At 45.1% G+C, this 18,598-nt stretch overlaps 1 protein-coding gene across 12 annotated transcripts in view; it reads right to left on the bottom strand.

Moving 5' to 3' along the window:
* ST3GAL3 (ST3 beta-galactoside alpha-2,3-sialyltransferase 3) overlaps nucleotides 1-18,598 on the bottom strand; it is a 177,841-nt gene that overhangs the window by 9,596 nt on the left and 149,647 nt on the right. For 11 of the 12 annotated variants that reach the window (XM_066192672.1, XM_066192668.1, XM_066192677.1 and 8 more), the window contains 2 exons: nucleotides 16,146-16,292; nucleotides 6,959-7,105 (listed from right to left, as the gene is read on the bottom strand). In XM_066192672.1, coding sequence (XP_066048769.1) covers nucleotides 6,959-7,105; nucleotides 16,146-16,292 — 294 coding nt within the window. The remainder of the gene's footprint in view (nucleotides 1-6,958; nucleotides 7,106-16,145; nucleotides 16,293-18,598) is intronic. The other variant, XM_066192674.1, reaches the window with a different exon arrangement.

Here is an 18,598-nt window from a genome sequence, read left to right as displayed (position 1 = left end):
TGTTTGTCAGTTACATTGTTCAGTATTTGCTAATTTTCCTTTGCAACATCTAATTGAACTTGACTTTTGCCAGTTTCAACTTTATCTCTGTCCCTTCCAGCCATCAGGAGTGAAGTCTTCTGGTGCTCTTCCTCACTCCTGTCTTGTAACACTACTTTGAAACAGCTCTTTAGGAGTTATATTTACAGCCTTTTTCTGCCAGTTTCCCCCTTGCTGCAAATATGAATCACAGATATTTATTGCACTTTCACAAACAAGACTTCAAGACTAAAATGAGTCCACGAGCTCTTCAGTGAATCTGCTTTTAGTAGTCCATTCTCCAAGACTAGGCCTAAATTCAGAGAGGTCAGAGTCTGCACACATGTCCCAATTCCACGGAGCACCCCTCCACCCCTGCTGAATCTACATACACCCCTGCTTATCAAGCTCCCTCTTTTTGGGAGCAAAATTTGAATTATATCATCCTTTCTGTTGACTTTCCGTTTAATTTAACCATGAAGGCACTTGATCAAAGGCTAAAATGTCCCTCTGCAAGGTCTTCATACATGCTAAAAACAGCTGTGAAAGACCCACAGTTCTTCTCGTGCCCTCCCAGCTAGTGAGAAGAGCTGTGCCAGCCACTGTGTCTGGGAATACCTGGGCTCTCCTTTTGACAGTCCTACTGTACATCCATGACAGTTCCATTTCTGGGGGCACCCAGCATCCTACAGACATCTGTGTTCAATGCTGGGGTCAGCAGCTGGGCTCCAGCACACTCTGTAGATCTTTTACTGCCTTCTCTTACAGAGATCTTGTCCAAATCCCAATTCTGTTTTTGTGCATTCTACAGTCGTACCTTCCTTGCTGTTCTTAGTGGACAGTGACATCCTGAGTGTCACGGTACTTCTGTCCTTCTGAACAAGGCAATACCTGCACTCTGGTCAGGGCTGCTATTCCAACAATCTTTTCCAGATTTCTGTTATATAGACACACAGTCCTTATGCACAGGAACAGCATGTGAGGCCTTTGCTCAGCCCCAACTCTGTCAAACAGGTGGCTTTTAAACAAAGACAAAAATGTATAAACTTCATCAGTCATCACTGCCGGCCCCAAGAAAAAGCACTGCCCTTTCAGAGGTGCCCCTGCCCCAGCCCCTAACCTCCCCCTCAAAAGCTGACCTCCATTTCAGTCTGCACCACTCCTTGTACTGCAATCGCAATTCATCAGCCAGGCTCCAATAGCCATGTTTTCAGTCTATAAATCACCACGCCAGACATCTGCCTGGCTTTCAAAGGAGTTTTGTTCTTCTTGCTGGCTACCACAAACTTTAAGGTACTTGGAAGCCTGAAGCAGCCCTACCACCCCCTCCCAAGCAACTTGTGTTGATTTCAAATGCAAAAGGCGGCTTCACAGAGAGAGCCCAGATGATGATAAAGCACTATTGTTTGTGCCTTTGTGGCTCAGGACTCCAAACTCGATGTTTGCAGACTATTCTGAGAGGTAGCTGCTGTCGGGGAGAGACAGAGACAAAGCTGTGTGTCACTGCATGCTGCAGGCCACCTCCCCTGGCCCTAGTGACAGCCCTTACACAGCCTGAATGAGAAGTCCTACAAGATGGTGTCCTCAGTATCCCACAAAGACCTGCTGGGGAAGGGGCCAGTGATCAGAAAGAAGACATCAAAGGCTGCCAGGCCACCTCCCCCTCAGGTCAGGCAATGAGTCACCGAGGTGCTGGGCACAGCTGTATCAAAGGAGCTGACACCTCCAACAGCCGTGCTGGTGCCTGACCTGCTTCTACAGTAAAAAGGAGACCAGCCAGCAGCTCCACGGTGGGACAAAAACGCTGCAGACAGGCTCTGGATGAGCAAGGGTGTCTTTTATACATGAATTGCCCTTTTTACCAATCCTAAGTGTGTGAGGCAGTCTGAAGCCAGCTGCTGAGAAGACAGGCCAGGATGTTTCCTGTGTGGCATCTGAGGTAACTCCTTGCTCACATTCTTGCTCCTGCAAGAAATGACCAGAGGATAGAAGCTCACCTCTGGATCATGAGGCCTGGGAAGACTGTGTGCTGGGGCAGAGCACATGGAGGAGGGATGCTGGGAGCCTGTCTTGTGCTTCGTTCCCATGATTTAGCACAGCCCCCTGCTCTTGCAGTTTCATAAGCTCCTTATGGATCTGTTTTTACTATTCTAAACAGCCACTTTCCCATCCTTAAATAATTTCTATTTCACTCTATTTTAAAATTATTCCTTTTCCTCACCACCATTTCCACGTTTCCTTCGCTATGTTCCCAGTGGGTCTGACACTTCTACATTAATAGAAGACAGTGACCTGTGATAAAAATACATTTTTATGGAGTGCTTGGACAGGAAGCATTACAGGACCTGAGCAAGACATAAAAATACAATAAAGTATATGAAAATCCAGCTCCAATAGATTCATTGCCATGAAAACAGAAACAAGTGAGCAGACACCTTGGCAAAGACTCAATTTTTTATACAGCAGTCATGGAAGAAGGCAAGGGACAAAAGCTGTTGCAAAGTTATTTGGATTAGGGAAAATAAACTGAAAAAAAAACTGAACAGAGATGACACACTTGGACATTCTGCATTTTGTAAGCTAAAACAAAGAGATGGGATAAGACCTGAAAAATCACCTGTGAGAGTTTATACAACAGCACTGGGTCTGTTGGGCACTGGAGTCACAGTAACAGATCAGAGAACAAAGTTTGTCTTGACATCACCCAGAAGTCTCCTGCTGAAGTGCAAGCCAGGAGTTTGCACCCCAGTCATGACAGGGAGAAGCTGAGAGACGAGGGGAGAAGGTGCTGGACAGAAGAACTGACCTTGAGGTAGTGTTTTAATTGCATTGATCTTCCAGCTCACACCTGAAACTGAAAGCACCATCCCGGTGTGCTTCCAGCTCTCCAGAACACTCTGAGGAAGAGAAAAGGGTCTTCTCCACCAGCTCTGCTGGGACATACCCTGGCCAGAGTACACTGAGTTACCCAGGAGAGAGGGTGAAGAAGCTATTCAGTACGAAATTGGAGAAATTAACTCTGATGAGCATTCCCAAGCACAGGAGAATCCATACATGTCTGCAGCCATACTACTGAACTGAGTCCCAAGACCATACACTTCTTGACTTTTAACAGTGATCAAGCTCCAGTGCATCTGCCTTCTTGCAGAGCCTTTTCTTCTGGGGCAGGAAATGCCTGCCCAGCCCTCAGGAGCTGGAGATCCTGGAAGACTCAGTGTAGGCAGCTGGCTTCTGTGGTAGCAATAGCAGCACAATCTTGGACCTTGAGAGCTTTTACTCCTGCGGGGAAAGCACAGGCTGAACTATACTATGGACTGGGTATGCCTGTTACTCCTTTAGGAAATTCAGCTGCCAGTGCCACAGAGCAACGGGAAAAATCAGATTCATTTCCACAGAGATTTTATCACCTCAGTCTTGGCATGGGAGAGGCATCTCCACCCAGCTGTGAGCAAGTGAGTGCATTTTGCTGGCTTTTTTTATGTAATCAGAACAAATTGCTTAGAGATGAGTCACAGGGTTTCAAGGGTGTCCAGAGAGATGTCAAGCAGCCTCAAGTGTAAATCAGTGACACACCTTGCTGAGAGGACTCCTGCTCACCAGCAGGCCCATTTTCCCTGCACACACCAAGCAAGGGAAGGGGCTTGAGGGGTATTACCCGACAGGCTCCCACAATCCACACACACGTGTGGCATCTCCAGACCCAGGATACTGATGGTGTTTACATTTCCTCTGTAAAGACAGTGATGTTTTCAGGGTGGAGCTGGAGTGCTTCCCTGCAGCTGCTTTCTAGGCTTAAACACTGAAGATTTTAAGACATTCAGGCTGGAGGAGCTTGGCAGTCATTGAAGAGATTTGAACTTCAGAAATAGAGGTTCTGCTCCACCAAAGCCTGGTCAAACTGCAGGGGTTCCTACCTGGGATGTTCATTGTGGTGGAACAGCTGCATGCCATTGCAGTTGTTTCAGTGCTGTGGCGATGCTATCTAAGCAAACCTGTTCCATTCCCATGCCCAGAAATGAACACTCCCGCTTCCATGGGTCTGCAGGCCAGAGGACAAAGATGACACTTGCATAATTTCAAGGCATAGCCTGCTTTAGTGGCTCCTTTAGAGGCAGAAATGTAGAGGAGGGCCAGGAAGAAGTAGGCCTGGACACAATCCCAGGGGTCCAAAGTAAGACTGAGCAAAATCCTGTGGATGCTCTTGGACCTTTGGGTGTCAGAGCAGATGGAACAGACAAAAAACCTTGGTGGAGCTTGGTTCTGGGTCAGTCTTCTTTCACTAATGCCAAGGGCAAGGTTTGACACAAGGTACCAGTGCAGGCCAGCCTCCCAATCTGCAAGCTGTATGCAGGTCTTCCATCAAGCAGGTGCTTCCAGTCTGGAGTGGGGCAAATCTCTATTTCTGCATTCTTTGAAGGCAACTGCAGAAGACAGAATCCAGCTATTATGTCCTTCACCTTTCAACTTCACCCTCAGATGACTAACAATTACCAGCTACCATTAATATTAAATAGGAGAGAAAGAAATGTGATCCTCTCTTTGCTCTTCACATTCCACAATATCACAAACAATTTGTCATATTGGGAGGGGCAGAGGCAGGAGGAGCATTAATTATTGATACTTGGGAACAGATGGCTTTTTCTTGTACCAGGGCAGTGAAATGTAAGAGGAGCTTGTGGGTGAGGATATGAGCATTAGATGGGCAGACATATATCAGATAACCAGCCTTCAAGTGGAACAGGAACCTTCCTCCTAGAACCAGCTCTGCTGGGATGCAGAGCTCTCAACAACAGCCCTGGCTGCAGAAACAAATCCACTGACATCTGAATTACTGAGGCTTCACCAGAACCTTTCAGCGCTCCCTCCCCTGTGTACAGAGCATCCTGGACATGGTGACCGATGGCTTCCAGACAGCAGAGGCCTGGAAAATCAGGCACCAACTGCTCTCTCTAGGAGACTTTACTGGTCACATTTCACGTGTTCATCCTCACCTAACTGCCCTGTGCCACGCAATGTCTATTCCTGAGACCACATACAATGACCAAGAGTGACCTCCTCCAGTCTTCCAGTGGCCTTGGATCCCATTTGGGGTGCTGACCTCCAAAATCAGAGATCCAAGTGACGTGGACCTTAAACTTCAATCAGAGATTACATTACCCAACTCTTTTTGCTAACTTTTCCCATTGATTCATGTAAGGATGAAGAGCAAGAAGACTTCATTCTTGTCAGCTCCAGTGGTGTCTTTGAGGAGAGAGACACATACCAGGTTGTAAAACAAGCTTGGCAAGGACACCTGCTGTGAGTGTCCCCATGTCCAAAAGCTGACTGTGGGACTGTCATCCTTATGAGACAGGAACAACTGGGCAAGAATGATTCTCCACCAAAGGCAGCTGATTCACCAGAGTGAAAACAGTGTCACCAAAAGCTTTTCCTGAAACTTTAACTTTCTTGAAGAGTCTCTGTGCTCCCTGCTGGATTCAGGCATCTGCAGCCATTTTCACTCTGGTGTAGCCATCTCTTTGTTGGAAGACTAAGGGACCAGCTGTACTGCCTCAGACCTGGGCCTGGGGAGCTCAGGGTCCTGTCTCTGGCAGTGGTTATAAGCAGATGCCCAGAACTGGGCAAGCTGATGGTAATACCTCCTCTACTACTGCAAAAGTTATATTCCTTAGCTATTTTCCATTCAGGGATTTCACAAGCCAGACATCACTTCAATTCAATTTACTTCTCTGGACATACCCCTTAAATCCTCAAATAGGCACTCATTTTCCCACAAAGGACTGATTAAATCCATGGTTACTCCACTGAGCTAAGCAGACTCTCTTGCCATCTCCATAAGCCCAGAAGGAACCTCAGGACCACAATGTCAAGTACCTTGGTATATTGAGGACCTCCTTGCAACCTTTTTCTAAACTCAGTTTGTTCTCTTAGCCTCTGGTGAGAGCTTGTTCCAAAGTCTCATTACTCCGATAATTAAACACACTCTTCTCATTTCTCAAGCTGACTAATCACTGATCTATAATTCCTCTCAGTCTGCCTAGGGTCATGCAGCCTGCAGCCTGTGAGAGTACTGCAGCCTTGAGATGAACAAATGCCAGGTGCCAGGAGACAGCTACTGTCCATGAACAATACAACTTTTCACAGTGTGGAGCAGGATAGAGCAAGTTTCCCTATCCAGTGAAGAGGGAGAAACAATCTTAGGGATATCTGTGCTGGGAAAGAAGGAGCTCTCCCGAAAAAGCAGCAAACCTTCCCACTACAGAGGCTTTGATCAATGTCCAAGTTTGCTCTAGTTTGGTACAGAAAATGGACAAACCTAAAGGCATTTATACTGCTGCATTATACCAATATAAGAGCTTTTGCTCCTCCAAAAATGCTGTTTTTCTCACTGTGATAGTAGCAGAAAATCTGTTTAATGTGGATCTGTCTCTACAGAGCAGTCTTCACAGAGCCCAGGTGTGTTTACACCAGCGAGGTGCTGCTGAGCAGTCAGCTGAGAGCTCAGGTACACAGGCTGATCACACCTCCCCCATGCTTCCCAGGGCCTGAGGAGGGGATCCTGTCACAAAAGAAGCCTATGGATTAGAGAGCAATAGAACGGAACAAAAAGCAGGAGAGGGCACATCTTTTCAACCCCAGAGCAGAATTGCTCCCTCTCACACTTCTTGAGTTAACATTTATGTGAATCATTTCCCTGCCACTCAAAGAAGAAATTACATTATATATACATTCCAGAAACCATTTCCCAGCAGTAATAACCATTTTTAACATACATTGAGCTTGGGAGAATGTCTAGAATTTTACAGACAAATGCATGGGTGGAGCTGTGTTTTGACCCACACAGGAAAGCTGGAAGTTGACATCACAATCCCAGTCAGGCTCTGGAGCCGAGGTGGCTGGTGGGCTTGGGAAGAAGATGTGCTTGGCAGGAGCTCCCTACCTCTTTGATGGCAGACATCTTGATGTTCTCATAGTAGTGCAGCGGTGCATTGGGTGAACTCATGTCATAGCCAAACCCAGCTACCGCCACCTCATCACAGTTGTGCAGCGCCATGGTTATTGCTACGCTTCCCAAGGTGGGGATGTTCTGAGAGGAGAGAAAGCAGGAATGGAAGTCATTAGCAGGTTGCCATTTGTATAATCTAAGATTTCCTCTTATGGTCTTTGCTCACAGGGGCACTGCTGCTACTAAGGAGAAAATCAGGAATGTGGTATTTGGCTACGTTCAACCTGCCAGCTTGCAGGGTTGGTAGCATCCCAACTTGTAAAGAAATTAATGCAAACGGTCAGACTCCCCTTCCACAACTTTGCTGTCCTGAGAACAGGGCAGCAGATGAGCTGGAGGATGAATCACAGTGGATACATTCGCTTTCTGAAATTAAAACAGATAGATAGTGGATTACAAGGTTAATGCACATTACTAGCTTCCAGCTAGGCTCAGGAAGAATACTTATCCCAAACAGGTCACCATACAGAAGCAAAAGCGAGGAACAGTACAAACTCCTCATTTTACTGATGGCAAAAGCAGTTTAAGGTTGTGAAACAGCTCTGGGAGATGGAGAGGAAATCAGGCAGTGTGTTCCAAGATCCCTTCCTCTGCTCAGTGAAGGGTGCTCTGGCCTGTGCCATTACCTCCGAACCACTTAGTTGGAAAACAAGGAGCAGTGGGAAGCCAGTTAGAGATGGGTGGTAGCATCCAGGGGTCACCCCAACTTTTCCATCTGCTGACCTGCAATTTGCACTGAAGTCCAGCCTCGGCCCTTCCCATTTCACTGGGCTCTGCCGAGGCCCTGTGACAGCAGTGCTGCACAGCAACAACTCCTCCTGTATGTTCTGCTGGGATAGCAAAGTGTTCCCAGTGTAAAATCCTAGCTCACTGACTTCTCTAGCTTCCCTTTAGCCAGATAAATCCAGAGGCAACTTTACCCCAGGGGCTAGGGAGAGGCTGAGAAATCCACCCACATCTTCAGTTGTAGAGTATCCAACACTGGCTCTATTGGAAATATCACAATTCAGAGGACATGCTCAGACAGTCACCGAGGGTGACAGCTCTTAGCTGAGATGCAGAAACCAACTGCACACTTACATTTTTCATTTACAATGGTGAGCAATGCTATTGCATATTCAAAAGGGTTGGGAACAATGTTTTGAGTTTCTGCTTCTCATTCAAAGGAACTGGTTTTTGTCGGCACGACCTTGCTTACTTCTGATTGCCTGACCAGTCCAAAGAACACTGTTTTCCAAGTAAAGAATGCCACCCTAATCCCTGCAGAGATGTGCAGAGCTGGGAGTACAATTCGTGTGCTGTGTAGAACTCCACTACAGGGCACCAGAATTATTCTAATCTGAAAACAAACAGGCAGAAGCTGCTTATGGCTAAATCAATGAGACATTAAGTTCAAACATTTGCAGCACAACAGTAACAGAGCACATCTGAAATGACAAGATCTTCCTACATCCTCCTGTTCCAGCTCTAGATGTTGGGAAAAACAGCAGAATAATTTTGTTCTTGCTGCTTAATTTCAGTTGATACTCACAAAAACAAAACTGGTTCTATCCTAGTTACTTTAGTTAACTGCTACTTCACTGGTAACCAAAAAAGATCAAGTAGGGGTTTGAAAAAAAATGGGAAAAGTTTATTAGGCAAGAATAAGAATATTGCCCCAAATTTCATAATATCCAAGAACATTCTGTCTTTTCAGACATGACAGTTTTAATTCTGATTTCTCAGTTTTATGTTTTGCATAGAAGATGACATTTGCATGTCACTGGAATTGCATCAGCTGGTAAGCGGACGTGCCACAAAACCCTTTCCCTCAGCAGAGCTGTAGTTAGTTACAGTGTCCAAAACACAGTGAGTAAATGGTTACATCCTTGAGACTGTGTCGTCATTGGGAACATGATGGTGTTAACACCACCCACACTTGCACTGGGCCCATTCCCACGGTACCGCTCAAGGGAGACACAGGGTCTTTGCCTGGAGGGAATTTCCCTGGCCAAGTTAACATTTAAGAGCTAACTTTCTAATGTGAGTCTTGCAAACCACAGAGAATTAATCACACTACCCAACCTTACGGGAGGACTGCCAAACTTTCTTTCAGGCATACTCTGTTTGGAGAATAACAGAAGACAGAAATTGAAAGTGAACTTACCTCTGGTCGCCAAATATCTGTCTGACTTTATTCTTTCTAAAATACATCCAATGGTATTTATGGAAATATAGGAGGTAATTTTCTCATCTGCTTCTGTTCTTCAGTAGTTCCTGACATGCCACCATCATAGTACCACCTGCTCTGCTCTCAAAAATGATTAAAATACCAGAGACTACCTGCCTTCCTAACCTCCAGAACCACAGTAGATATATCTGATTGGGCCCCTACAACTATCAGAAACTCACAGGGTATCCTTAGCAAAATACTTTAGCATTACCCTAATGATCACATCTGGAAACTGATGATCTGATGACAGTTTCTTAATTAAATTATGCCTCATTGGTGTTAGCACCCTCCAGCGCTGTGGTAGCTATAGCTAAATGTGTCCCCCTTGAAGACAGAACTCTGCAGCCTTCACTGGTAAGATGCAGCCTCACATCTCACTGCTGCAGTCAGAATCCTGTGGGCTAAAGAGGTGTCTCTTGAAAAGACTGCCAAAATTATCACTCCTGCTATTCACTGAGGGCAGTATTAGGGCAGCATTAGGGCAGCACAGGAGTGCTTGCAGAAACTTACCCATAGTAAATGGTGTGGATAACAGCACCTGCCTAGGAGAAGAACATGGTACAAAGTGTGTGGGCACCCCCACGTGCCCAGATCACACACACATAACTTGCTCCAAAGCGCTTAGCTTTAAAAAAGAAGCAACCATCAGAGGGGTCAAACAGTGACTGGGGAATTAGACAGTCTTGAAGAAAAAGGAGCTGTCTTGAGCAAAACTATTAAAAAAAGCACAATTGTTGATTAACTAAGTGTCATTAGTAAGTCAATACAGTACTTTAGTCCTGATTTTGTTTAAGCTACAGAAACTGAGCCCTCTTCTCCTGTGGCAGCCTGCTGAGATTCTGCTACTCCTTCCCCCCATTGAAAATGAAGCACTGCCTCACGCCCAGCTTGCAACATGGGAAAGACAACATCTTGTAGGATCTAGGCACGTGTCCCAGGCTGTGCTGCAGAGAAGGCAACAGAGCATCACCCTCCAGGTCCAAGGAAAAGGGCTCTCCCCTCCTTTCCTCTTAGCAAAGATGTGGCAAATAAGAGGAGACATGTTTTAGAGAGGAAATGGCTGTAACTACTCCCTGGCTACATCTACACAGCTTCCAAGCTCTCCTGACTGTACATATAAATTCATTAGCTGCTAACTTCTAATCTGGACCTAATGGACCATATTCAACCTATGGGGCAAGCTGGGGAACAAGTCACTCCAAAAGAAGTTAGGCATCATGGACATGGCTGTGCCAAATCTGGCTTGCTATGCCCTGCACAATGCGTCAGTGCTATCTCACCACACACACCCTTGTGCCGTGCCCCAAAGACATACCAAAGCAACCACCACACCTCCGGGGTTGAGTTATGAAAATAAAACTCTCTCCAACAACTGAGGAGGCCTCTTGTTATTTGAGGCCTTTCCCAAGACAAAACCCCCAAAATTCCCACCGGCTTGCCTCAGGAATAATAATCTGGTGTTAGTCCAGCTCAAAGCCTGTCTTCCTGCTCATGGGCCTCAGTGAGCTTGGGTTTTCCTGTAGCACCAAGCAGGGCTGCTTTCAACCAAACGGTTGAAGAGCTACAACCCAACAGCAGCCAGAGTCGAGGCAGGAGCCTCTTGGGATGCCTCCCAGCTGCACAGAGACTGCCCAGTGCAGGTTAGACCATGGGGGTGCCTGGAACGACCCAACACGACCACTGCTGCAGATGTTGCCATGATGAGTCTCTGACCTGAAGTGCTGCCCAGCAAGCAGTGTGAGCCGGGAATGGCAAAGCCCAGAAATCATTGGCAGCCCTCTCCCCCTGTCAATTCTCTGCCACAAGCACTGAGCTTGGCCATGCAAGCTCTGCATTTCCTACTGTGTGTCAATGGTTTCTGTCCAGGCTGGGGCCCATGGAAGGTACCAGGCTTAGTATCCCCTCTCCAGCACCTGTAAACAACCTCACTGGATAACGTGTCCAGAACTGAAAGTCCACATTTTCAAGCCTGGCCTGCTTGTCTAAGACCAAACATACAGGAAATGTAATATCTAATATAATGCTCCCCAGAGATCAGCCCTTTGCCTGGTCCCATTTGAGAGAACACAGCAGACTGACAGATGAGCCAGGGATGACACTAAAAGGCCATGTGACAAACAGAAACAGAAAACACAGCAGTGGTGAGCAGCACGTCACCACAGCAGTGCTGGGCAAAGCCTGCCTCAGCCTCTGGAGCATGGCTCCTTCCTGATGTACCTGTCCTCCATGGGTAAGGTGAGCACATACATAGTGGATCTTGGTGAGAAAAGTGTAAAGGCAAGAGAGGCAATGATTCCTGGTCTTGTGCTGTGTCAGGGACCACAGCAAACTTGGTGCAGTGCAAACACAGCCAGTTTGCACCGTCAAGTCAAGGGACCAGAAATACCTTTAGCAGCACAGGCATGGGACAGGCTCTCCTAACGGCTCCTACACTGTTCTCTGCTGCAAGTAGGAAGACAAAAGGCTTCACCTCAAGACATTGATGTTTCATCTTCCATTCTGCCCCCTGAAGGGGTTTTAAAGACTGACTTCTACTCACATACAGAAAGAAGTCAGTCAGCAGAAATGAACACTGGAACTCCTCTGGACTCTGTTGAGGCTGACCATTACCTCGTGGGCTTGTGCTGAAGATCCAGTGCTGGTGACTGAACCAGGGCTGGAACTGCTCTTTGCTTGGTGCATGTGAAAAGCTCTTGCTGCTTTTCATTCCATGCCCGGGTCATTCCTGTGTCACTGCCTGCTGGACTGGAAGGAAATGACTGCTGTAAATCTGTTTTTAGAAATATTTGACCCCTTAATATGTTAAATGAATTTCAGTTATTTATGGGATTTTACTTAGTTCAGGGTAAGACTTATTGGATTGTTCAGACTATTCCAATTGTTACCTTTTTCAATAAAAGGGTAAGTGTTACTGAAGAATAAACTCCCTATGAACAATGGTGCACCTGGATATTCAAATTGGTTTGACTACTATATTAAATCATTTGAGGAAAAACCCAAAATTTGCTTACCTGGGAAATATTCCTACCTTAGTTTTATCAGTTACAGACCTGATCACCTAAGAGCAATGAAGTTTTCAAAACAAAAGAAATACAGAACAAAACTATAATAGTCACCATAACATACACAACAATCACTATATTTCCTTTTTGTTTCTTTATGTTTGCATCAGAGCAAACCCAAACCTCCCCTTTGTTTCCTTTAGCTGAAAGGTGTGGAAATAGCACATAGAAAGCAATTTAGTATCATTCATTGTGGGCAGGCAAATGCCTGGCATTCTGTGGAGTGGTCCCTGTCACAGGAGCTTACAATCCACACTGCTGCTCCTATAGCTACCTCCACCCATGGACAGAAACAGCCGCCTTGCAAACCCAAAGCGTTACAGTGACATACAGTGACACTAAGTCTCTACATTTAACTGACTGCAGCTGCAGTGGCCCCTTACCTGTCCCTCTACCTGCCTTAGAAGATGCCATCAGGGTGCAAAAAAGGGAAAACCACATAACTGGAAAGGATTAAGTGGAAGACTGCTCTGCCACCCCCAGCTCTCTTCTACTCCACAAAGACCCAACAGGTTCCAAGACACAGCCTTCAAACAGTCATAGTCCAGTAAGAACAGTCCAGGAAACAAAGTTAGCTGACACCTGGGCAACTCATGAGAGAAAAGGTCATGATGATGAAACAAGGGAGCTGAAAACTGCCTAAGGAGCAAAGGATCCCTGCTGGCACCTTCAGAAAGGCTGTCTGCCCACAGGAAAAACCATCCAAGAGCTACAAGAAACCCTGGCCAGGATGTGCTAACACTCCAGCATCAGAGGTTAATCCCTGAGCTGTCAGCACTATACAGAGGTGCTAATCCATGGCTGGGTGCCTAAATCAGCCTGGTAACACCTCCTGCGCATGGCTCCTCCTTCACCAGGTTAGTGCTGAGGCTGGGTGAAGTCCAAAGAAGGATGCTTTATCTTTTTAGCTTATAGATTCAACCATTTCCAGTACATGGACAAATGAAAGGCTTGCAGAGTTGGGTTAAATCATAAACAGATCCATGGATGCACAGCACCAGCACAGAGAGAGAAACAAACATTGCAGTCAGCACTGTACAGAAGTACCCAGACTTCTGATCATTTGTGTCACCTGAAGTGTTCTCCTTTCCTTTTTGTGCTAAACCATCTTCAGGCAATAACAATTATTTCCCCCCAGACATTTCTAGGAGCCCAAAGTTTATTCTTTATCATCAGCTTATCCCAAGAAAGAGAAGCCCACATACAGTATGGAACAGGTCTCCCACTCTTAAGACTTCAGTAAGGCTGATGAAAACTCCTGAAAAGCTTTACCAGTCCCAGAGAGAAGTCACTATTCATTGTGGGTGTGAATTTTGCTCCTTGCCAAGACTTTTGACTACCACTGCCACGAGTGCAATCAAAATGCACATCTGAGTTGTGCTCCACTACTATACTCCAGGATCATATGGCCCAAATTATATTATCAAAGCAGAGGATGTTACTACATTCACCCTTTATTGAATCCTGGGAAAAACGCTTTGAGATCAGCCTCAAACTATTTTACTAGCTCTGCTCAACCTTGCTGAAAAAGCCCTCAAATTACAAAGTTAATTGGCAGCACATTGTTACCATATGTGGTGTGCAAGAGAAGCACTGAAGTTTATTTAGGCATCAGAACCAAAGGAGAGTGGAATATTACTGCTCTTTATGAGGATTTTGTGTTGGCCTTGATTATGAAGGCATCCCCAGCCTTGATCCTCCTGTGTGCAGCCTGCCCAGCACAGCACAGCACACTGCAGCACGGGGGCACCAGTCTGCCTCCAGCCCCATTTCCCAGGAGAAACTCTGAATACACTGCTTGCTGTGCTTTTGCTTACTAGTCCTCAACATTTTCCTTTTCCACGTCCATATGCTTCTCTCTTGAGTAAATTTTCCAGGCTCGGGTCTCTCATCGTTAAAGCACAACCCCAAACCCAACCAGCAGTGCAGCTGTTGGGTCACACAGATTTGGAACAATCCTCCTTGCTATCCCACTTGTCTGGCTGGATCTCTCACATATCGTCAATAAGAGCTGGATTCTTGGTCTACAGGCTCTGATTTCCATTCCTCCCATTTAAAATCTGAGCAAAAAAATGTGGCAAATTTTTATCACCAGGGCCTTACTCAAGACTCTTCCCTCTTTTCCCTGACAGCAATAGCTTCTGCTGGAGCCTTTGCACTTACAAAGCTCTAAACTTTGCAGTGGTGCAGCAGAATTCACTAAAGTGTGAAGCCCCAGCAGTCCCATGATGGCAGTCCATAGTGATGTTTGCAGTAAAATTGTAGCCACAGGCCAGAAACACTCTCTTTGTTTTTAAACTCTGACAGAATCCCTGTATTAGTGTCCTTCCAGAGACTGCCCAGGCTATACTGACATCTCAGCCCCACACAGGCACCTGCAGAGCTCCTGTTGCCCCATCTGGAGGAATAAACTACAATTCACACAGTCTACTAAGGGTCATGGGCAAAGACTGCTTGCCTTTAAGAACCATAAACTATTTTTAAATGCTCAAATGGACTTTTGTGAAGTGAAACATCAGGTTTCAATTAAGATGCCTTCATTTCCCAATCTGATGTGTGTTAAACAACCTATCAAAACCTCATAAACTTCAGTTCACAGCATTTTCATTTCCGGATTCTCTCTTCTCCTTTTAGTTTAAGTAATAACTTGTGTATTAAAATAATGTGTTTTAAAATAAAAACAAATTGGAGGAAAATAAAGTATGATGATTTTTGTCCTTTATTGGTGCAGCACTCCTGATCTTCTGGAAGACTTATCAAGACCACATTGTTCTAAGGGTAAGTTCTGGAGAACATGGAGAGGTGAAGTAAGTTAATTCCTAGCTGACTGGAATATTTGCAGTAAGATACCTTCAGTGCACAGAACAAAAATCCAGAGTTCCCAGAATCCTATGACAGCTTCTATACACAGCATTTTTCAAAAGGCCAATTCCATGTGGCTGAATCTGTCTGCACATCTTGCACTTTGCATTTTGAGAAGGAAACTTCTTATCTCCAGGCACCCACCCATCTGACTTGCACAAAATAAGTCTCTAATATTCCAGAAGTCTTCAGGATATAATTAGAGCATGGAAAATGAGGCACTATTCTGTCTAGTCCAAACCCCTGCTGTGATGTAGCAAATCTCCTGCACTGATAGCAATGAAAGGACAATACCAGGGGTAGACCAAGCAGACCTTGTCCAGCTAAAGTGCTTCTCTCTGGGTTTGTCAGCTGTGCTAATGTGCCCAAAAATGTCACGTGTGGTCTCTATCAACAACTATATCACATGTGTACATGAGCAATTTACCCACCCAAGTAATACTTACTCTAATGGTTGATATATTACGTAGAGCAAATATAAATAGGTTCTGAGGACAGTGTTGCAATGTGAGATAATCCAGAAAACCCAAGTCACCACCTACTCCCACACTAACACTCCAAAAAGCTGCACTGGGGGTGAGAGACACCAGAATGATCATTAAGGAATTTTGCTAATAAATATGAGCTGAAACTGTGGTTTGCATTGTTTTGTTTTGTGAGCTTTTACATGTAAAACTTGTTGGGATAAGACCAGAATTTCTTGCCAAAGGCCTCCTAAAGCAAACCTTTGCCCTCTTCTACTATAAGCCTGGGATGAAACTTCACGGTGGCTTTCAAGGCACTTCTAAAGTGTTGATGATCTCCCCCCAAAGTCCTTGGATCAGGAAGGTTCTTGCCTGGGCCTGAAGGAGTCTGAGAGTTGCCACTGTAACAGAGCCACTGTAACCCTTTCAATGTCCAACAGTGGAGGCCCAAAGGAAAAATAACAACAGCATAAGCCTCCTCTGCTGCTTGGTCTCACATCCTTCCTTTGCTTTATACCTACCCCTCTGCCCATCAGGCCGTTGTTGAAAGGCAGTCCAATGAAGCTGAAAGCTGCCTCCTGGATGAAGTAGGGATTCAGGATACGAATCTCATGAGGTTCCCTTGGGACGCGGGTTGCCACTGACTTCCAAAAGCCATCAGAGGCACTCTGGTAACAAAAACAGAAACAAAAAGGAAAAAAAAAAAGATAAAACAACAAACAGAATTATATATAAAATACAGCAAATTTCTATTATTTTATTTTAAAAAATATTAAAATGCACTACTGCAGAAGTTCCCATTGTCTCTACTCACTGCCACAGAGCAGTAGTGTAACATTGCAGGGGACCTATGTCTCTTGGAGAGGTGGCATCAGCATGGACTGATGCAGTTGAGCCAGTCTGGATAGTAACTGTGAGGAAAACAGGCCAGGGCATCAGCATGAATTACCCCCTCCCTGGTGCCATCTTTTCACTCTTATTGGCAACTTCAGCTGTTTTGATCCGTGAATTAAACATTCCAGCACATCCTGTGATCACTCCCACCTGCCTCCAAGAAGATACACCACTGGATAGCAAATGCTTTTAAGAACATTCAAAGAGATGGAAATGACTGTACAACCCTACTTGCAATGTGAGCTACAAGCTTCCCACTTTATTCTAGATTTGTCTTCCCCTGTTAGGTTTTATGTGAATTAAGTTGTAAGCTTATAGAGGTATCATCTTGTCTTGTGAACAGTCATGAATGTTCACGGTACAAAGGCAGAAACAACTAAGTATGTCCATTATTTTTACCCAGTTCAAGTTTTTACTCAGCAAACATGGAAGAACAGTGGCCTTGATATGTGCCACACTCCTAGACAGCCTTGCCTGGGGAGGGGATTGTGCCACTCTGCCACATGGCTTCCCATCCTTGCTCATTGATGGCTTTGCATCATTGCTTCCCATCATTGACACCTCTCCAGGCGTCAGCAGGTATAGCACAGAGGGCCCCCAAAATAACCAGAGGCTCTGTGTTCACAGGACTCAGGGAGCAATTGTGTTCCAACATTTATTTCACTTCAGTTTGGGTTAATTCAGAGCAAGGCACAGGGAGGATGGAAGGAATTTTAATCTGCTGACCAGCATCTTGGGCAGGATAATCTGATTGAACACCTCCTTCTTGAAGCACTGAGCCATCTTCCCTGAGATCTCCATGACAAGAAACAGACACTACATTACATAAAAAGGACACACTCTGGAATTCATTATATACACCAGTTTTGGGTTGCTTGCAGCTTAGCAGTGACTTTACAGCTGCTCTCAAGGCACTGATGAAAATGTTACTATCCAATGCAAAGTCCTCAGGAGCTTCCTCTGCCCAGTAGAGATCACCCCTGTAATTATGGACTGGAATTGTGCCTCAGCCAATGCCTGCTGCATTTCACACGCTCCTTGTACGGTGTTCCCTCCTGTGAACTCTTACACCACTTGCTGCTAAACACCTTACGGAGTGTTTCTTGTGGAACAATCCCATGGATATCTTTAGCTGCTGAATTTCATGTCCTGAAATTGAAACTTTGGCAGATGGCTCATGCTACAAAAGGCATTAACAGAGCAAACCTGAGGAGGGTGCACACCGTCATCCAAACCAACACTCTGGGAAAGCCAAATCCCATTGCTATCCGTGCCCCCTCAAAACTGCCCAAACACAATACACTTTTGACAACCAGGGCAAGCATCCCATGGGTTTAAGTTCACATTTCAACAATGGCCAAATGCCCTTGGGACACTAAATGGAAAAAAAATCTCAATTATCACTCATGTTCTTTCATCATAGTAGAATTAAAAAGAATGCCTGGTGTCAAAGTAGTCTAACACTTTCCCTTATAAGACATTTTCAGCCACCTAGTGATCCCAGCATTTAAAAAAACCCAGAAAAAACTTTACAAATATTAATAAAGTCCAGCATCCATTTGACCAAGGGATTTGAGGGATTTGGTATGCCAGCTGGGTTTTGCCTCGTGAAAATTCATTAAAAATTGGATAAATATTAAACCTTTGGAATTTCCTAAGGGCACATGTAAAGTAGAGGTCTTTCAGTTCCAGGAAAGGAGGAGGGGGGAAAAAAGTCGCAGACTCCACTTGCATTAAGCATGCTCCAGGTCTCACAAAAATGAAGATGATAAACAAAAATCTTGAACAGCTACTCATTCAGTGAAAACATCTTATCATGGGCTTAAGCAGGCACACCCTGGAAAAATACTGTGTGACCTTGAAACTAAAATAAATTTATAAGTTCAATTATGATTTCACATACAATTCTAAATATGGCATTGCCCAAATTTTGTGAACAATTCAAACCAAAGTCTGCAAGCTATTTAAAATGGACAGAAGGTGCCTTTTGTTTGGACTTGCACCCCATAGGAGAGTCTACATAAATTCTGGGATTTAAGTAGGTTTTACATGGCTTTTACATTACACACAAAACATAAAA

This window comes from Chamaea fasciata, unplaced genomic scaffold (assembly GCF_029207755.1).
Source record: "Chamaea fasciata isolate MVZ Bird 193981 ecotype frontalis unplaced genomic scaffold, bChaFas1.0.hap1 SCAF_10, whole genome shotgun sequence".
Lineage (NCBI taxonomy): Eukaryota > Metazoa > Chordata > Aves > Passeriformes > Sylviidae > Chamaea > Chamaea fasciata.
The sequence above is the reverse complement of the archived record's forward strand: the minus strand, read 5'-3'. Positions and strand labels throughout refer to the sequence as shown.